The 16,570-nt window shown below is 53.4% G+C and overlaps 1 protein-coding gene across 5 annotated transcripts; it reads left to right on the top strand.

Annotated features, from left to right (window-relative positions):
- Positions 1-619: 619 nt before the first annotated feature.
- WDR81 (WD repeat domain 81) lies at positions 620-16,006 on the top strand. 5 transcript variants are annotated; one of them, XM_072779067.1, is made up of 11 exons: positions 620-731; positions 3,923-4,544; positions 9,451-9,558; positions 9,812-10,002; positions 10,122-10,312; positions 10,598-10,763; positions 10,851-11,016; positions 11,750-12,436; positions 13,128-13,273; positions 13,550-13,729; positions 14,798-16,006. In XM_072779067.1, exons 2-11 carry the CDS (start codon positions 4,046-4,048, stop codon positions 15,116-15,118), a joined length of 2,655 nt encoding a protein of 884 aa, XP_072635168.1. In that variant the 5' UTR covers positions 620-731; positions 3,923-4,045; the 3' UTR covers positions 15,119-16,006. The 5 variants fall into 5 exon arrangements, 4 of the variants coding, with proteins under 4 accessions (XP_072635168.1, XP_072635166.1, XP_072635167.1 ...); XM_072779065.1 differs by lacking the exon at positions 620-731 and having other exon boundaries at positions 753-4,544; XR_012008539.1 differs by lacking the exon at positions 620-731 and having other exon boundaries at positions 760-4,544; positions 11,750-12,450.
- Positions 16,007-16,570: the final 564 nt, after the last annotated feature.

The following is a 16,570-nucleotide window of genomic DNA, read 5'->3' as shown; positions in this document are numbered from 1 at the left end:
TCTCTCCCTCTCAGATCGCCCAGAATTTGAAAGAAAAGAGAGAGAAAGCCCCAAGAGGGCTGGAGGCACAGAGCTGGGGAGGTGTGGAGGGAGGACTCTAGGGCAGAAAGTTTGCACACCAGCCACTTGGGCAAGCCTCTTTGGTGGCTCTTGGGTATTACCCCTAAAATATAAACCATATTGACTGTCTTTTCTGCTTCAGGGGGTGTTGTAAAAGCCAGATGGAATGTTATTGATGAAATGTGTTGGAAAACTAAAAGGTCCTTCACTTGGTAGGCAGCTTGGAGGCGCTGAAGGGGCTTAAGGCCAAAAGCCCTAGCTCTGCTGGCGGCTTTTTATCTATAAAACCAGAGGGGAGGGGGGGATCAGCCCGCTAAAGGCTGGGATCTCCGGAAAAATCCTCCTTAAATCCGCGTTCTGGTGCGTGCAGGAGGAAGCCGGCGAGGGAGGGGGAAACCTCGTGGCCTTTCAGCATCCCTGCCCCTGCTCCGCAAGGAAACCTAGCCGCCACCTGACCCGAGCAGAGCACCGGGAGGAAGGGCACCGAGGTCGGCCAGGCGGTGGCGCCGGCGGGAGGCGCGGTCCCGCCCGCCCAGCCGAGCCACGTGCGGTTGTTTCCGTGCCGGGGCGATCACGTGAGCCGCGTCAGCTGACCGGTCACGGCAGAGCCCGACTCCGGCGCCCCGCGGCCCCTGCTCGGCTGCGCCCGGAGCGCAGGCCCCTGCGGAGCGGTAAGAGCTCCTCTCCCGCCCTCCCCGACCCACCGCTGCCGCCTCTCCCGCAGCCCCGGTCCCTTGCCCATCCGCTGCCCGCCGGGCCTGGAACCCCGGAAGCCGTCGCGGGCAGGGCCATGGCCGGGCTTAGCCCCGCGCTGCCCCCAGGCGGCCGGGAGGGGGTGGCCCTGGGGAGCCGGGGGCGGGAAGTCTCTCTCACTCGCGGGGCCGCCTGCTGGTCCCCGCCCCCAAGCCCCGACATGGAGGAGCTGCTGCAGAGCGTGGAGAGGGACCTGAACATCGATGCCCGGCAGCTGGCTCCGGCCCCGGGGGGCACCTACGTGGTGGCCCTAGTGCCTGCGCGCTGGCTGGCCAGCCTCCGCGAGCGCCGGGTGCCCCTCGGACCCTGCCCCCGGGCAGAGGGCCTGAACGAGGCGGAAGTGAGGACTCTTCTGCAACGCTCCGTGCAGAAGCTGCCCCCCGGCTGGACGCGCGTGGAGGTGCACGGTCTGCGGAAACGGAGGCTGTCCTACCCCCTGGGCGGCGGCTTGCCTTCTGAGGAGGGGTCCACCAGCCCTGAGACCCTCACTCGCTTCATGCAGGATGTGGCTGCCCAGAATTATCGCAACCTGTGGCGCCATGCTTATCGTACTTATGGGCAGCCCTATAGTCATAGTCCTGCCCCTTCAGCTGTCCCTGCGCTGGACTTGGTACGACAGGCCCTGCAGAGGGTCTATGGTTGTCCCTTCCTGTCGGTGGGTGAATTTACCCAGTGCCCATCCTATGCAAGAGATGGTCCCTGTCCTCTTCGGGGCAGCCTGGCCTGTCCCAGTCTTTTGCAAGCTGAGGCCCTGCTGGAGTCTCCAGAGATGCTATACGTGGTGCACCCTTATGTACAGTTCTCCCTGCATGATGTGGTCACTTTCAGCCCTGCCAAGCTAACCAACAGCCAGGCCAAGGTGCTCTTCATCCTCTTCCGTGTGCTGAGGGCAATGGATGCCTGTCACCGCCAGGGACTGGCCTGCGGGGCCCTGACTTTGCACCACATCGCTGTAGATGAGAAGCTTTGCAGTGAGCTCCGGCTGGACCTGAGTGCTTACGAAAGGCCCAAGGAGGACGAGAGTGAGGAGATCCCTGTGGCAAGGGATGGGCCAGGCAGTGGACCTGGAGAGGAGGGAGGGGGGAGACCTGGATGTCCCAGCTGCCAGGAGGAACTTCGTGGCCTCGTGCTAGATTGGGTCCATGGCCGTATCAGCAACTTCCACTACCTCATGCAGCTAAATAGGTTGGCAGGTCGGCGGCAGGGGGATCCCAATTACCACCCAGTGTTGCCCTGGGTGGTGGACTTCACCACACCCCATGGGCGCTTTCGAGACCTACGCAAGTCCAAGTTCCGCCTCAACAAGGGGGATAAGCAGCTGGACTTCACCTATGAGATGACGCGGCAGGCGTTTGTAGCAGGTGGTACAGGCGGTGGGGAGCCACCTCACGTTCCTCACCACATCTCAGATGTGCTCTCTGACATCACATATTACGTGTACAAGGCTCGGCGGACACCCCGGTCGGTGCTCTGTGGACACGTGCGGGCACAGTGGGAGCCCCATGAGTATCCCGCCAGCATGGAGCGTATGCAGAACTGGACACCTGACGAGTGCATTCCCGAATTCTATACTGACCCCTCTATCTTCTGCTCCATCCACCCTGACATGCCTGACCTGGACGTGCCAGCCTGGTGTGGCTCCAGCCAGGAGTTTGTGTCTGCCCACCGGGCGCTGTTGGAGAGCCCAGAGGTGTCCCAGGACCTGCACCATTGGATTGACCTCACATTTGGCTACAAACTCCAGGGCAAGGAGGCTGTGAAAGAAAAGAATGTGTGTCTGCACCTGGTGGATGCCCACACACACCTGACCAGCTATGGCGTGGTACAGCTCTTTGATCAGCCACACCCCCAACGGCTGGCTGGGGCTCCTGCCCTTTCCCCTGAGCCTCCGCTCATCCCCAGAGTGTTGTTCCAGACCATTCAGGAGAGCATAGGCCGGGAGGACTTACCTGGACAGCTCACAAATGGGATGGGTAGGCTGGTTTTGGAAGCCACTCCCTGTGAGGCTGGCTGGGCCAGGGACAGGCTCGTGGCAGGGGAAGATGACTTAGAACAGGCCACGGAAGCTCTGGATTCCATCTCCCTCTCGGGGAAAGCAGGTGACCAGCTGGGCTCCTCCTCCTCCAGTCAGGTGCCCCCAGGCCTCCTGTCTTTCTCAGTGGCCTCGGCCTCTCGACCAGGACGCAGGAACAAACCTGCTGGCGCAGACCCCGGGGAAGGGGAGGAGGGGAAGATTCTTCTTCCCGAGGGCTTCAATCCTGTGCAGCCTCTGGAAGGGCTAGAGAAACTAGGCAACTTCCTGACCAAAGGCCTAGGGAGCCAGTTGGAGGTGCTCGAGCAGCCCCAGGTCCAGCCACCCGTGCAGCTGCGGGAACTCTTCCATCGGGACATGCAGGCGCTGGGTATTCTATTGGCAGAAATGGTGTTTGCCACCAGGGTCCGAACGCTGCAGCCTGATGCACCACTGTGGGTACGCTTTGAGGCTGTTCGGAGGCTCTGCACACGCCACCCCAAGGAGGTCCCTGTGTCTCTGCAGCCCGTGCTGGACATACTGCTGCAGCTGAGTGGCCCCGAAGGCCCTGTGGGGGCAGGGAAGGGCAAGCTGGCCCCACTCTTTGAGTACAGGCCTGTCTCCCAGGGGTTGCCCCCTCCCTGCCCAGCCCAGCTCCTGAGCCCCTTCAGCTCTGTGGTCCCTTTCCCCCCGTACTTCCCAGCACTACACAAGTTCATCCTCCTGTATCAGGCAAGGCGGGTGGAGGATGAGGCTCAGGGGCGGGAGCTGGTGTTCGCTCTGTGGCAGCAACTGGGTGCAGTGCTGAGTGACATCACCCCAGAGGGCTTGGAGATCCTGCTGCCTTTCGTGCTGTCGCTCATGTCTGAGGAGCACACGGCCGTGTACACAGCCTGGTACCTGTTTGAACCTGTTGCTAAGGCACTAGGCCCCAAAAATGCTAACAAGTACCTGCTGAAGCCTCTCATCGGTGCGTATGAGAGCCCCTGCAGGTTACATGGCCGCTTCTACTTGTATACTGACTGCTTTGTGGCCCAGCTAATGGTGCGGCTGGGCCTGCAGGCCTTTCTCATCCACCTGCTGCCCCACGTCCTACAGGTGCTGGCTGGTGTGGAGGCCTCCCAGGAGGAAAGCAAGGGCCTGGTGGGTGCCACCGAGGATGAGGACAGTGAACTCCCAGGGGCCAGGCCCAGCTCCTGTGCTTTCAGGGAGGAAATTCAGATGGATGGTGAGCCTGCTGCCTCCTCGGGCCTGGGGCTTCCAGACTACACGTCTGGTGTCAGCTTCCATGACCAGGCCTACCTCCCTGAGACTGAGGACTTCCAAGCTGGGCTCTATGTGGCTGAGTCCCCACAGCCCCGGGAAGCTGAGGCTGTGAGCCTGGGTCGGCTGAGTGACAAGAGCAGCACCAGCGAGACCTCCCTGGGTGAGGAGCGGGCCACAGAGGAGGGTGGCCTCAGATCGGGCGACAGCAGCCAGGACCTGAAGCAGAGCGAGGGCTCCGAGGAGGAAGAGGAGGACGAGGAAGGCTGCGTGGTGCTGGAGGAGGAGGAGGGAGATGGGGAGCAAGATGAGATCACCAGGGCATCTGAACTCACTCTCTCTGACACCGTGCTGTCCATGGATACAGTCGTGGCCCGCAGTGGCGAGACAGATGGGGAAGAAGAGGAGGAGCCGCTCACTGAGCAGTCGGAGGGCAAAGAACAGAAGATCCTCCTTGGTGAGTTCTCAGGCCTTAAGGTGCTGGTTAAACAGTCCTCTGGTGATTTATTTAAGTAATCTTTACACCCAACATGAGGCTCAAACACATGATCCTGAGATCAAGAGTCACATGTCTTTTTTTTAAATATTTTATTTATTTATTCATGAGAGACACAGAAAGAGAGAGAGGCAGAGAGAGAAGCAGGCTCCATGCAGGGAGCCTGATGTGGAACTCGATCCCATGACTCCACAATCACACACTGGGCTGAAAGCAGACACTCAACTGCTGAGCCACTCAGGCATCCCAAGAGTCACATGTTCTTCTGACTGAGCCAGCCAGGCATGCTGTGGGTTGTTTTTGTTTTTTTAATTCCAGTATATTTAACATACAGTGTTTTATTAGTTTCATGTACACAGTAATTCAACAATTCTATACATTCCTCAGTGCTCCCCACAACAAGTGCCCTCCTTAATCCCCATCACCTATTTCACCCATCCCCCACCCAGCTCCCCTCTGGTCACCATCAGTTTGTTCTTTAGAGTTGAGTTTGTTTTTTGGTTTGTCTCTCTCCTTTTATTTTGCTCTTTTCTTTCTTTTTTTGTTTTTAGGTTTATTTGAGAGAGAGCACATGTGAGCATGCATGCATGGTAGGGAGGGGCAGAGGGAGAGTGAGAGAGTCTTAAGCAGACTAAGCACTGAGCATGGAGTCTGATGTCACAACTCTGAGATAATGACTTGAGCTGAAACTAAGAGTTGGGAACTCAACCGGCTGCACCGCCCCCCCCCGGCACCTCATGCTCTTTTGTTTGGTTTCTTAAATTCCACAGATGACTATGAAATCATATTTATCTCTATTTCATTTAGCACAATACTCTAGCTCCATTCATGTCTTTGCAAATGGCAAGATATGATTCTTTTTTATGGCTGAATACTATTCCATTGTATATACACCACATCTTCTTTATCCATTCATCCATCAGTGGACACTTGGGCTGCTCCCATAGTTTGGCTATTATAAGTAATGCTGCAAAAAGCATAGGGGTGCATGTATCCCTTTGAATTTGTGTTTTTGTATTTTGGGGGTAAATACCAGTAGTGCAATTATTGCATCACAGGGTAGTTCTATTTTTAACATTTTCTTTTTAAGATTTACTAGAGAGAGAGAAAGAGAATGAGCAGGAGGAGGGGAGGAGGGAGAAGCAGACACCCTCCTGAGCAGGGATCCTGATGCAGGGCTTGATCCCAGGACCCTGAGATTATGACCTGAGCTGAAGGCAGATGCTGAACCAACTGAGCCAGGTACTCCTATTTTTAACTTTTTGATAACTTCCCAACTGTCTTCTATAGTGACCGCAACAGTTTACATTACCATCAACAGTGTATAAGGGTTCCTTTTTCTCCACATCCTCGCCAACACTGTTCTTGTGTTATTGATTTCAGTCATTCTGACAGGTGTGAGATGATATTGGAGTTTTGATTTGCATTTCCCTGATGATGAGTGATGTTTAGCATCTTTTCATGTGTCTGTTGGCCATCTGGATGTCTTTTTTGGAGAAACGTTTCCTCATGTCTTCTACCCATTTTTAAATGGGATTATTTGTATTTTCGATGTTGAGTTGGAACAGTTCTTTATATATTTTGGATACTAAGCCCTTATCAGATATGTTATTTGTAAACATGTTCTCCCATTCTTTAGGTTCCCTTTTAGTTTCGTTGATTGTTTCCTTAGCTGTGCAGCTTTTTATTTTAATGTAGTATCAATAATTTATTTTTGCTTTTGTTTCCCTTGTTTCAGGAGATATGTCTGGAAAGATGTTGCTATGGCTGATGTCAGATAAATTACTACCTGTCCTTTTTTCTAGGATTTTTATGGTTTCAGGTCTCAAATTTAAGTCTTTAATCCCATTTTGGGTTTAATTTTTTTCTCACTATTTTATTTTTGTGTATAGTGTAAGAAGGTGGGCCAGTTTGATTTTTCTTTTTTTAAGTAGCCTCCATGTCCTGTGTGGAACCCAATGTGGGGCTTGAACTCAAGACCCTGAGATCAAGACCTCCGCTGAAATCAAGTCGGACACTTAACTGACTGAGCCATGCAAGTGCCCCCAGTTTGATTCTTTTGTATGTAGCTGTCCAATTTTTCCAATGCCATTTGTTGGAGGGACTTTTTCCCATTGGTATAGTATTTCTTTTTCTCCTTTTCAAAGATTAATTGAAATTGTGAGTTTATTTCTGGGTTTTGTATTTTGTTCCATTGATTTGTGTGCCAGTACCATACTGTTTTGATTACTGTGGCTTTGTAATGTAAGTTGAAGTCTAGAATTGTGATACCTCCAGTTTTGCTTTTCTTTTTCAAGATTGCTTTAGCTATTTAGGGTCTTTGGTGGTTCCATACAAATTTTAATCACTTTTCAGCTTTTTGGCTAAGATCAAGTATAGTATCCATACAAATTTTAGGATTGTTTGTTCTAGGGCACCTGGGTGGCTCAATTGATTATGATGCATCTGCCTTTGGCTCAGGTCATGATCCCAGGGTCCTGGGATCAAGTTCTGTATCAGGCTCCCTCCTCAGTGGGGAGTCTACTTCTCCCTCTACCCCTCCCCACTGCTTGTGCGCTCTCTCTCAACTAAATAAATTTTTAAAAAATAAAATTATGAAAAAAAAAAAAAAGGATTGTTCTAGTTCTGTGAAAACTGCTATTGGAAAAAAAAAAGAAAACTGCTGTTGGTATTTTGATAGAGATTGCATTAAATGTGTAGACTGCTTTGAGTAGTTTAGACATTTTAACAATATCTGTTCTTCCAATCCATGAACATGGAATGCCTTTCCATTTCTTTGGAAATCTTCAATTTTTTTCATCAGTGTTTCATATTTTTCGAAGTATAGGCCTTCTACCTCTTTGGTTAAATTTATTCCTAAACATTTTATTATTTTTGGTGCAATTATAGATGGGATTGTTTTCTTAATTTCACTTTCTATTGCTTCATTATTATTATTATTATTATTATTATTATTATTATTTAAAGATTTTATTTATTCATTCATGATAGACATAGAGAGAGAGAGAGAGGCAGAGACACAGGCTGAGGGAGAAGCAGGCTCCATGCCGGGATCCCGATGGAGGACTCGATCCCGGGACTCTAGGATCGTGTCCTGGGCCAAAGGCAGGTGCTAAACTGCTGAGCCACACAGGGATCCCTATTGCTTCATTATTAGCATATAGAAATGCAACAAATTTCTGTACATTGATTTTGTATCCTGTGACTCTACCGAATTCATTTATTAGTGCTAGTAGTTTTTTTTGTGCAGTCTTTACAGTTTTCTATGTACAGTATCATGTCATCTGCAAACAGTGAAAGTCTTACTTCTTCCTTACTAATTTGGATGCCTTTTATTTCTTTTTGTTGTCTAATTGCTGTGGTTAAGACTTTCAGGGGTGATACTAGACATCTTTGTTTTGTTCCTGACCTTAGGGGGAAAGTTCCCAGTTTGTCCCCACTGGGGATGATGTTTGCTGTTGGTTTTTCATATAAGGCCTTTATTATGTTGAGGTATGTTCCCTGTTGGTCTACTTTGTTGAGGATTTTTATCATGAATGGATATTGTGCTTTGTCAAATACTTTCTCTGCATCCGTTGAAATGATGATATGGTTTTTATCCTTTCTCTTACTGATGTGATGTATCATGTTGGTTGATTTGCAAATATTGAACCACCCTTGCATCCCAGGAATAAATCCCACTTGATCATGGTGAATGATTTTCTTAATGTGTTGTTGGATTTAGTCTGCTAGTATTTTGTTGAGAATTTTTGCATCTATATTCATCAGAGATAATGGCCTGTAGTTCTCTTAGTGTCTTTATCTGGTTTTGGTGTCAGAATAATACTGCTTCATAGAATTAATTTAGATATTTTCCTTACTCTTCTATTTTTAGAATAGTTTGAGAAGAGTAGGTATTAACTTTTCTTTACTCTGGTTTTCATTCAGCATTTCTGAGTACCTAGTCTGTACCAGGGTGTGAATCTAGCAGATTCACATGCAGCACAGATATGCACCTACCCTCCTGGAGCTCACCTTCAGTTGGAGGAGATGCCACATTGTAGACAGTCTTACTTAAATGTGAGCTGGGTGCTACAAGGGAATATAAATACAGCTTAGATCTAGTTTTTAGTGGTCAGGGAAGACTTCCATGAAAGTAGAGCCAGGGGCACCTGGGTGGCTCAGTCAGTTAAGCATCTGCCTTCCACTCATGTCATGATCCCAGGGTACTGGGATTGGCCTGCATTGGGCTCCCTGCTCAGCAGGGAGTCTGCTTCTCCCTCTCCTTCTGCTCCTCCCCCCGCCACTTATGCTTGCTCTCTCAAATAAATAAGTAAAATCTTTAGAAAAAAAAGAAAGTAGGGCCAGTTGAGGTCATAAATAGGAGGTAGCAAGGCAAAAATGGTAGGGTCTACAGTGGGAAGAGCATAGCAGGCAAAGGGAACAGCATGTATGAGGCTATGTGGCTATTATGGTTCCATTAAAGAATCAGTGAAAGGCTAGCATGCTTAGACAGGGAGAGAGAAGGGAAGAAGCGGGAACACAGGCTATAAGGGGAGGGAACCAGGGCCTGGCTAGGCCAGGCCTCATTGAGCAGCTTGAGAAGATTCCCTGAAAGCATAACCTTTCTGCAAGTTGTGCCCAAGGAGAGGATCCTGGAGCAGCCCCAAAGTCAGGGTCACCCGGGACAGTCCCAAAGCCACAGGCCACCTCTGCCACTCTGAAATAGAGGGTGCTGATATGAGGCACCTGGCTTTGGCTGGGCCAGTTGGCAGGTTTGCAGCCAGAATTGGCTAGGAGGGGTGTATTGGGGTGGGGTGGGGTGGGGTGGGAGGAGGCGGCAAGCCACCATTATCTGATAAGCTCAGGGCCTGCTCCCGTCTTGCAGATACAGCCTGCAAGATGGTCCGCTGGCTGTCTGCCAAGCTTGGCCCCACAGTGGCCTCTCGCTACGTGGCCCGGAACCTGCTCCGCTTGCTGACATCTTGTTATGTTGGTAAGGCCTGTGGTCAGTGATGGAGATGGGGCTTCATCCCAGACCCTCTGTCCATTTTCAACTCCCCGTAGGGGATCCTTGCCACTTCCACCTCCCTGCCAGATCCTGGGTCCCAGTCTGTGCAAGCTCCTTTCTTCCTTGGGTAGGGCACGGGGGCAACCCTCAGGCTGGAGTTGCTACCATAGTTCCTGGAAGACTGACCTTCCTCCTGTCTGCCACTAGCTACTCAAGGTTGCTGGTTCTTCCCTGGCAGGGCCCACTCGGCAGCAGTTCATGGTGAGCAGTGGTGAGAGCCCCCCGCTGAGTGCTGGCAACATCTACCAGAAGAGACCGATACTGGGTGATATAGTGTCGGGGCCTGTGCTCAGCTGCCTCCTCCACATCGCTCATCTGTACGGGGAGCCTGTCCTCACCTACCAGTACCTGCCCTACATCAGCTACCTGGTCAGTCACTGATTTGGCAGCCTCAGGGGAAGCCAAGAAGCTTAAGGGCAGATCTGGGAAATCTGGGGGTTTCAGGGGGTTCATGGTCAGCCTGGCCCTCATCTACTCTGTGGTCCTAGGTGGCCCCAGGTAGCACCTCAGGCCCCAGTCGACTGAACAGCCGTAAGGAGGCAGGACTGCTGGCGGCAGTGACTCTGACCCAGAAGATCATCGTGTACCTCTCAGACACCACCCTCATGGACATCCTGCCCCGAATCAGCCACGAGGTCTTACTGCCTGTGCTCAGCTTCCTCACTTCCCTCGTCACTGGGTAGGCTGCTGCCCTACCCCTGGGCTGGGAGTGGCCCAGCTGAGGGGACTCCCCAGGAGGGGCTGGGAAGCTGGGGAGTGAGACTGGACTAGGTGTCAGGAGTCCTGGTTCTGATCCAGCTGTGTGACCCTGAGCAAACCACGCCTTCCTTCTGTGCCTCAGTTTTCTTATCTGGTTGGGACCAATTGGTCTTGTAGCTCTTCTCATTTAAAGCTTTTGATGGATTCTGGGCAAGTCCTGCAGAGTGACGGGGGAGGTGATAGAGCTCATGTACTATCTTTCCAGGTTCCCGAGTGGGGCCCAGGCCCGGACTGTCCTATGTATGAAAACCATCAGCCTCATCGCCCTCATATGCCTGCGCATTGGACAGGAGATGGTCCAGCAGCACCTGAGCGAGCCTGTGGCCACCTTCTTTCAAGTCTTCTCTCAGCTGCATGAGCTTCGGCACCAGGCAGGCAGACCTACTTCCCTTACCTGGCTGGGTTGGGCGGGCCAGGGCTGTGAACTTGGCTGACTCTCTGGGATTCCCTGCCCACAGGATCTGAAGCTGGATCCTGGGGGCCGCAGTGAGGGCCAGCTGCCAGAGGTAGCCTTCTCCGATGGGCAGCAGCGGCTAGTGGACCCCACCCTGCTGGACGAGCTGCAGAAGGTGTTCACCCTGGAGATGGCGTACACAATCTACGTGCCCTTCTCCTGCCTGTTGGGTACTACCCCATGACATCCCCTTGCAAAGCCTTCGTGGCTGTGTTTCTTCCCCTGGGAGGGCTCTGTGCTCCCCTTGCCCCCAGAGCCAGTAGTGGGTGTTCAGCACAGTGTTCTGGGTCAGAGCAAAGGGATTTGGCCTGGAAACCTCAGACTCTCACGATGACATATAAACAGGGCCTGAGCATTAGCCAGCAAGGGGCACAGGAGCTTGGTCTAAAGTATCCTTGGGGAAAAATAAATTAAAAAAAATTAAAAAAAAAAAAAAAAGTATCCTTGGGGAAGGCAGAGGCATCAGGCTGGTGTACTGACATCTCCAGGAGCTGCTGAGAGGAATAAGCGGCCCACCATTTACATAGCCTCCCGCTCAGGCCTGGCACTGCCGAGGGAGTACGTGTGTCATGTCCCTGAATAGGATGAGCAGCCCTGTGGTCAGATATGTTATCATTCATTCCTCCACTGAAATCTGAGCCCTGGGAGGGAGAGCACCAGCTGTCTTTCTCGCCATCCTATTTCTGATGCTCTGCATGGCACCCAGCACATATAGAGGATACTCATGTGAATGAATCTACGTTTTTCTGGGGAAGAAACAAGCTCGGCGATGAAGAGTTACTTGCCCAGAGTTGCACAGCCAGACCTGCCCTGTCTTCTGTGGTTTGGTTCTCAGCCTTGGCAGGATGGCGGCAGCTGCCTGCCATCCTCCCTAATCTTAGGACCTCTCCCACTCCCATCCAGGTGACATCATCCAGAAAATCATCCCCAACCACGAGCTGGTTGGGGAGCTGGCAGGGCTGTATTTGGAGAGCATCAGTCCAAGCAGTCGCAATCCTGCCAGCGTGGAGCCCACTGTACCCAGCAGCGGCCTCGAGTGGGACCTCCAGAGTGGGAGCTGCCCCCAGGATGATGGCCACTCGGGGACCTTTGGGAGTGTTCTGGTCGGGAACCGCATCCAGATTCCTGATGACTCTCAGCCTGAGAGCCCCAGCTTGCTGGGCCCCATCCCTGGTGTGGGCAGTGGAGGCCTCGACAGTGAGGAGGACAACGCGCTGAAGCGGGAGCTGCCACGGAGTGCCCATGGGCTGAGTGGCAACTGGCTAGCATATTGGCAGTACGAGATTGGTGTGAGCCAGCAGGATGCCCACTTTCACTTCCATCAGATCCGCCTGCAGAGCTTCCCAGGCCACTCAGGAGCTGTCAAGTGTGTGGCACCCCTGAGCAATGAGGACTTCTTCCTGAGTGGCAGCAAGGACCGCACTGTGCGCCTCTGGCCTCTCTATAACTCTGGGGATGGCACCAGTGAGACAGCTCCACGCCTCGTCTATGCCCAGCACCGCAAGAGTGTCTTCTTTGTGGGCCAGCTTGAGGCCCCACAGTATGTGGTGAGCTGTGACGGGGCGGTGCACGTCTGGGACCCCTTCACAGGTGAGCGGGCCCAGGTGAGGCCTGTTCTGTTGCTGCCAGCCTGCGCCCTGCCAGGCCTCTGGGTATGGGGGCCCAGGGTTGGGCAGTTGGGATGTGATGGTATACAGTGTGTGGCATTTCCGTGAGGCTGCACAGAGGAGCAGTTAGACCTGAGTTGGAATCCCTTAGCCCTGAGTTGGAATCCATTAGCCCTGAGTTGGAATTGGTGCTGCCAGCTTATTTGCTAAGTGACCTTGCACAAGTCACTTTGCTGTTGGAAGCGTTCATTTTCCCATCTGTAAAATGGGAATCAGAGCTGGTTTAGAGGATGATGTACATAGGAGTTTGGCTTAATGTGTAGTGTGTCGATCAAGTTTGACAAAAGGTTGCTTGATGATTTTTTGGCATCGTGGTGGGGACAAATAAGGCTAATAAGGTTTTTAAAGGGGGAGGGGATGGAGTAGCATTGAGGTAGACTAAGGAGAGGTGGCATTTGGTCAGGAGGCGCCCTGTGAAGAGGTCACTTTAGGGACAGGAGCCTGGCCTGGCCACGGAAACAGGAAGGCAGGAGAGTAAAAAACATCTTTAGCATTTTTTGAGGTCCTCTGGGATATGAGAGGCATATATACAGGGTAGGTCAGGGAGATAGGAAGAATTGGGGCTCTTCCATCAGGTATTGGGACCCCAGACACACTGTGCCTTTCCTTCCCAGGGAAGACCCTTCGCATGATGGAGCCATGGGACAGCCGGGTGCCCCTGACTGCTGTGGCTGTCATGCCTGCCCCCCATACCAGCATCACCATGGCCAGCTCTGACTCGACCCTGCGCTTTGTGGACTGCAGGAAGCCTGGCCTACAGGTCAGGGGCGACTGGTTCCCTGTGCCCTCGCCTGGATGCCTAGCAGGGAGGAGAGACTCTGAAGAGAGAAGGCTAGGGGTGTAGTTCTCTTTGGAGACAAGTCACCCATAGCAGCAAATCCTGGGGGGTGGGACTCTGATCTGAAATGAAGGGGACCCCTCTGCTTGATGGAGAGGTGGTGGAATAGAGGATCAGGCCTTTAAGCTGCATGGACTTGGGGGGGAGAAATAGGTTGGAATGGGTGGCAGCACATAACTTATCTCCCTCTGCCTGCAGCATGAGTTCCGCCTCGGCGGCGGGCTGAACCCTGGGCTTGTCCGCTCCCTGGCCGTCAGCCCCAGTGGCCGTAGTGTTGTGGCTGGCTTCTCCTCGGGCTTCATGGTGCTCCTGGACACCCGTACCGGCCTGGTTCTGCGTGGCTGGCCGGCCCATGAAGGGGACATCCTGCAGATTAAGGTGACTGGCCAGGTCCCCTTCCCCTCCTCACTGCCCAGGCCAGCTCCTACCCCAGGTCCTCCTAGGGCCCACCCAGGACAGGCTCCATTTAAGATGATCTCCCTTTTGTATGTGCCCCAGGGCTCACGGGCGGAGAGGGTTAGAGCTGGCTGCACTGTAGCAGCCCTGGAGGCAGACAGGCCATGGGGGCAGGAACCAGGGGGCAAGCTGACCCTGCTGCTCCCTGGGGATGCTCTAATGAGTAACCCTTGTCCATATTTGCCTTGCTTGGAGGATCAGGGGTCAGGCCCTGTCCATGACCCAGTTCAGGTTAAATAAAGCTGAGCTGGGAGGCTGTTTACTGCCCCCAGACCACTGAGCAGAGTCCATGCCCCATGCTGGGCTCCCCTGGTGGGGGCAGGGACATCCCGGCATGGGGATCCTGCCCCTACCACCGCCCATTCTCAGTCACAGACCTCAAGGAACTGCTCAGGGACAGACAGGAGGGAAGGACAGGGCACTCCCTCCCTATCCTGGCTGCAGCCAGGGGACATGTACTACCACTGCTAAGGGCTGACTGTCCCCAACTCTGTCCAGGACCCTAGGGGAGCCTGGGGTTTGGATACCTTTAAATTCAGACCTTCCACGGAAGTGTCAGGAGGGCTTTGGGGTCAGCCTGGGTGTTAATCCTGGTAGTGCCACTTACTGCTCTGTGACCTTGGTAGGATTACTTAACTTTTCTGAGCCTCAGGTTTTTTCTCTGTCAAATGGGAAAATGGGAATAACAACAGCATTTACGTCATAGAGTGAGTTGTCACGAAAATTAAATGTGGTAATATGGCATGCCCAACACAATGTCTAGATATATAGTAAGTGCTCAGATTACAGTGATGTCTAGGTTAAAGGCACTTTAACATAGTTGCATTAACCAACACTAATATATAATGTGGTGGGAGGGGGCAACTGGTCCCCTGCCCAGGATCCTCTATCTTCCTGGAAGGTACTGGGCAAGAAAATAGAAGACCCTGGGAGCTCGTAAGGCACACGGGAGGGCCCAGGCCCTGCTAAAACTCTCTTCTCCCTGGGCAGGCGGTGGAGGGCAGTGTCCTGGTCAGTTCCTCCTCTGACCACTCCCTGACCGTGTGGAAAGAGCTGGAACAGAAGCCTATGCACCACTACAAGTCAGCATCTGACCCCATCCATACCTTCGACCTATATGGTAGCGAGGTGGTCACGGGCACCGTGGCCAACAAGATCGGCGTCTGCTCCCTACTTGAGCCACCCTCCCAGGCCACCACCAAGCTCAGCTCTGAGAACTTCCGAGGCACGCTCACCAGCCTGGCCTTGCTGCCCACCAAACGCCACCTCTTGCTGGGCTCAGACAACGGAGTCATCCGCCTCCTGGCGTAGGCTGGAGCAGGGCTGGCCAACGAGGGGCGGCAGACATCCCCCAGGAGTCCATCCCTCACCCTTGTGTTCCCAGCAGCTCCCTCTGGGCAAGCCTCAGGCCCTACATCCTGAGCGCCCACATGACCTACGAGCAAGGGTGAGGCCGGGGTCCAGGTTCCCGAACTTCCAGAGCCACAGGGCTGCCTGAAAGGATCTTCATGGCTGGGGGAGATGCGGCCCTTGGTCAGCAGGAAGCAGGAGAGAGAGAACACTGGGAAGCATCACCCCCTCTTCTCCCTAGCTCTGCCCTCTGGGTCCACATAGGGACAGGGAAACTCTGAGAAGAGGAGGGGAGCCTGGCCCTGTCCAGCCAGGGACACCCGCCACCCCCCACCGCCGAAATTTCTGTGCCCTTGTCTCACAAGGACAGGGAAGCTGTTCCAGTCCAGGACACTGATGGTGCTTGGACCTCAGCCTCTAAAGAGGGCTGGCCGTGGTCCGGGAGTTAAGGGCCTTGGGCTGGGGTTTAAGTGTCCACCCAGCCAGGCTCTGCCCAGTGTGGGACCAGTAGGCAAAGAAAGAGGGCAGGACCAGGGGAGGGAAGATGGTCTGGTCCAGCTGGTGCCTGCCAGGAGTGACCCCCTGCCTCGCCTGCCCACCCCTCACCACAGTGTTTGTGCCTTGAACTGAGGAGGCAGCCCCTGAGCCCAGAACTCTTATGGTCCAACACCCCGAGAGAAGGGGTGAGAATAATCTCTGCATCTCAGGTCTCCCAGGAAATGGGAAGACCCAGGCATCCCAGGACCCTCACATTCTGGAGCAGAGATGAGATCTGAGCCTGTGCCCCTACTGCCTCCTCATTATTTGCAATAGATGTAAATATGACCAATAAATCCTTTGGAAGAGCCATGGACCTGAGTGATGCTTTTCTCGACGATGGCATCAGGGTGGGGAAGAATCGAGACTCAGTAGCTTCCAGGGCAGTGAAGACAGAGTGAGACGTAGGGCAGGAGAGTGGGAGACAGCCTGATCGCTGCTTTTGGGCACCACAGGGTACAGGGCTTCTGGATCATGCAGCCCCCCTCAGAGGAGGCTCAGCCCTGGCGGGATGTTAAGGAGGCATTGCTCCTGCTGAGGGAGGATGCTGCCTGGTACTGTGACCCTCTCTCCTCTCCCCACTCCTTCTAGATCCAGTCTAAAAGGCAGCCAGTCAGGATCCTGGCTTGTAAGGTTTGAGGATGGGCATCTTGAGCTCCCCACGTAAGCTCCTACAGCTTCCCCTTCCTCCCCCTCATGATAGGGGAGAGGAAAGAACATTGGAAGTGAGAAGCTGGATGTGACTCGAGCCTAGCTCTGTCCTTGGGCACGTCACCTACCCTCTCTGACTCCAGTAAAGTAGAGATAAACCCCCCCCACCTCATGGGGTTGCTGGAAGGCCCCTGTCCTTCCTGGATCTGTCGTACAGATGAGGAC

This window comes from Canis lupus, chromosome 16 (genome assembly GCF_048164855.1).
Source record: "Canis lupus baileyi chromosome 16, mCanLup2.hap1, whole genome shotgun sequence".
NCBI classification, from domain to species: Eukaryota; Metazoa; Chordata; class Mammalia; order Carnivora; family Canidae; genus Canis; species Canis lupus.
This window is presented reverse-complemented; position numbering and strand designations above follow the sequence as displayed.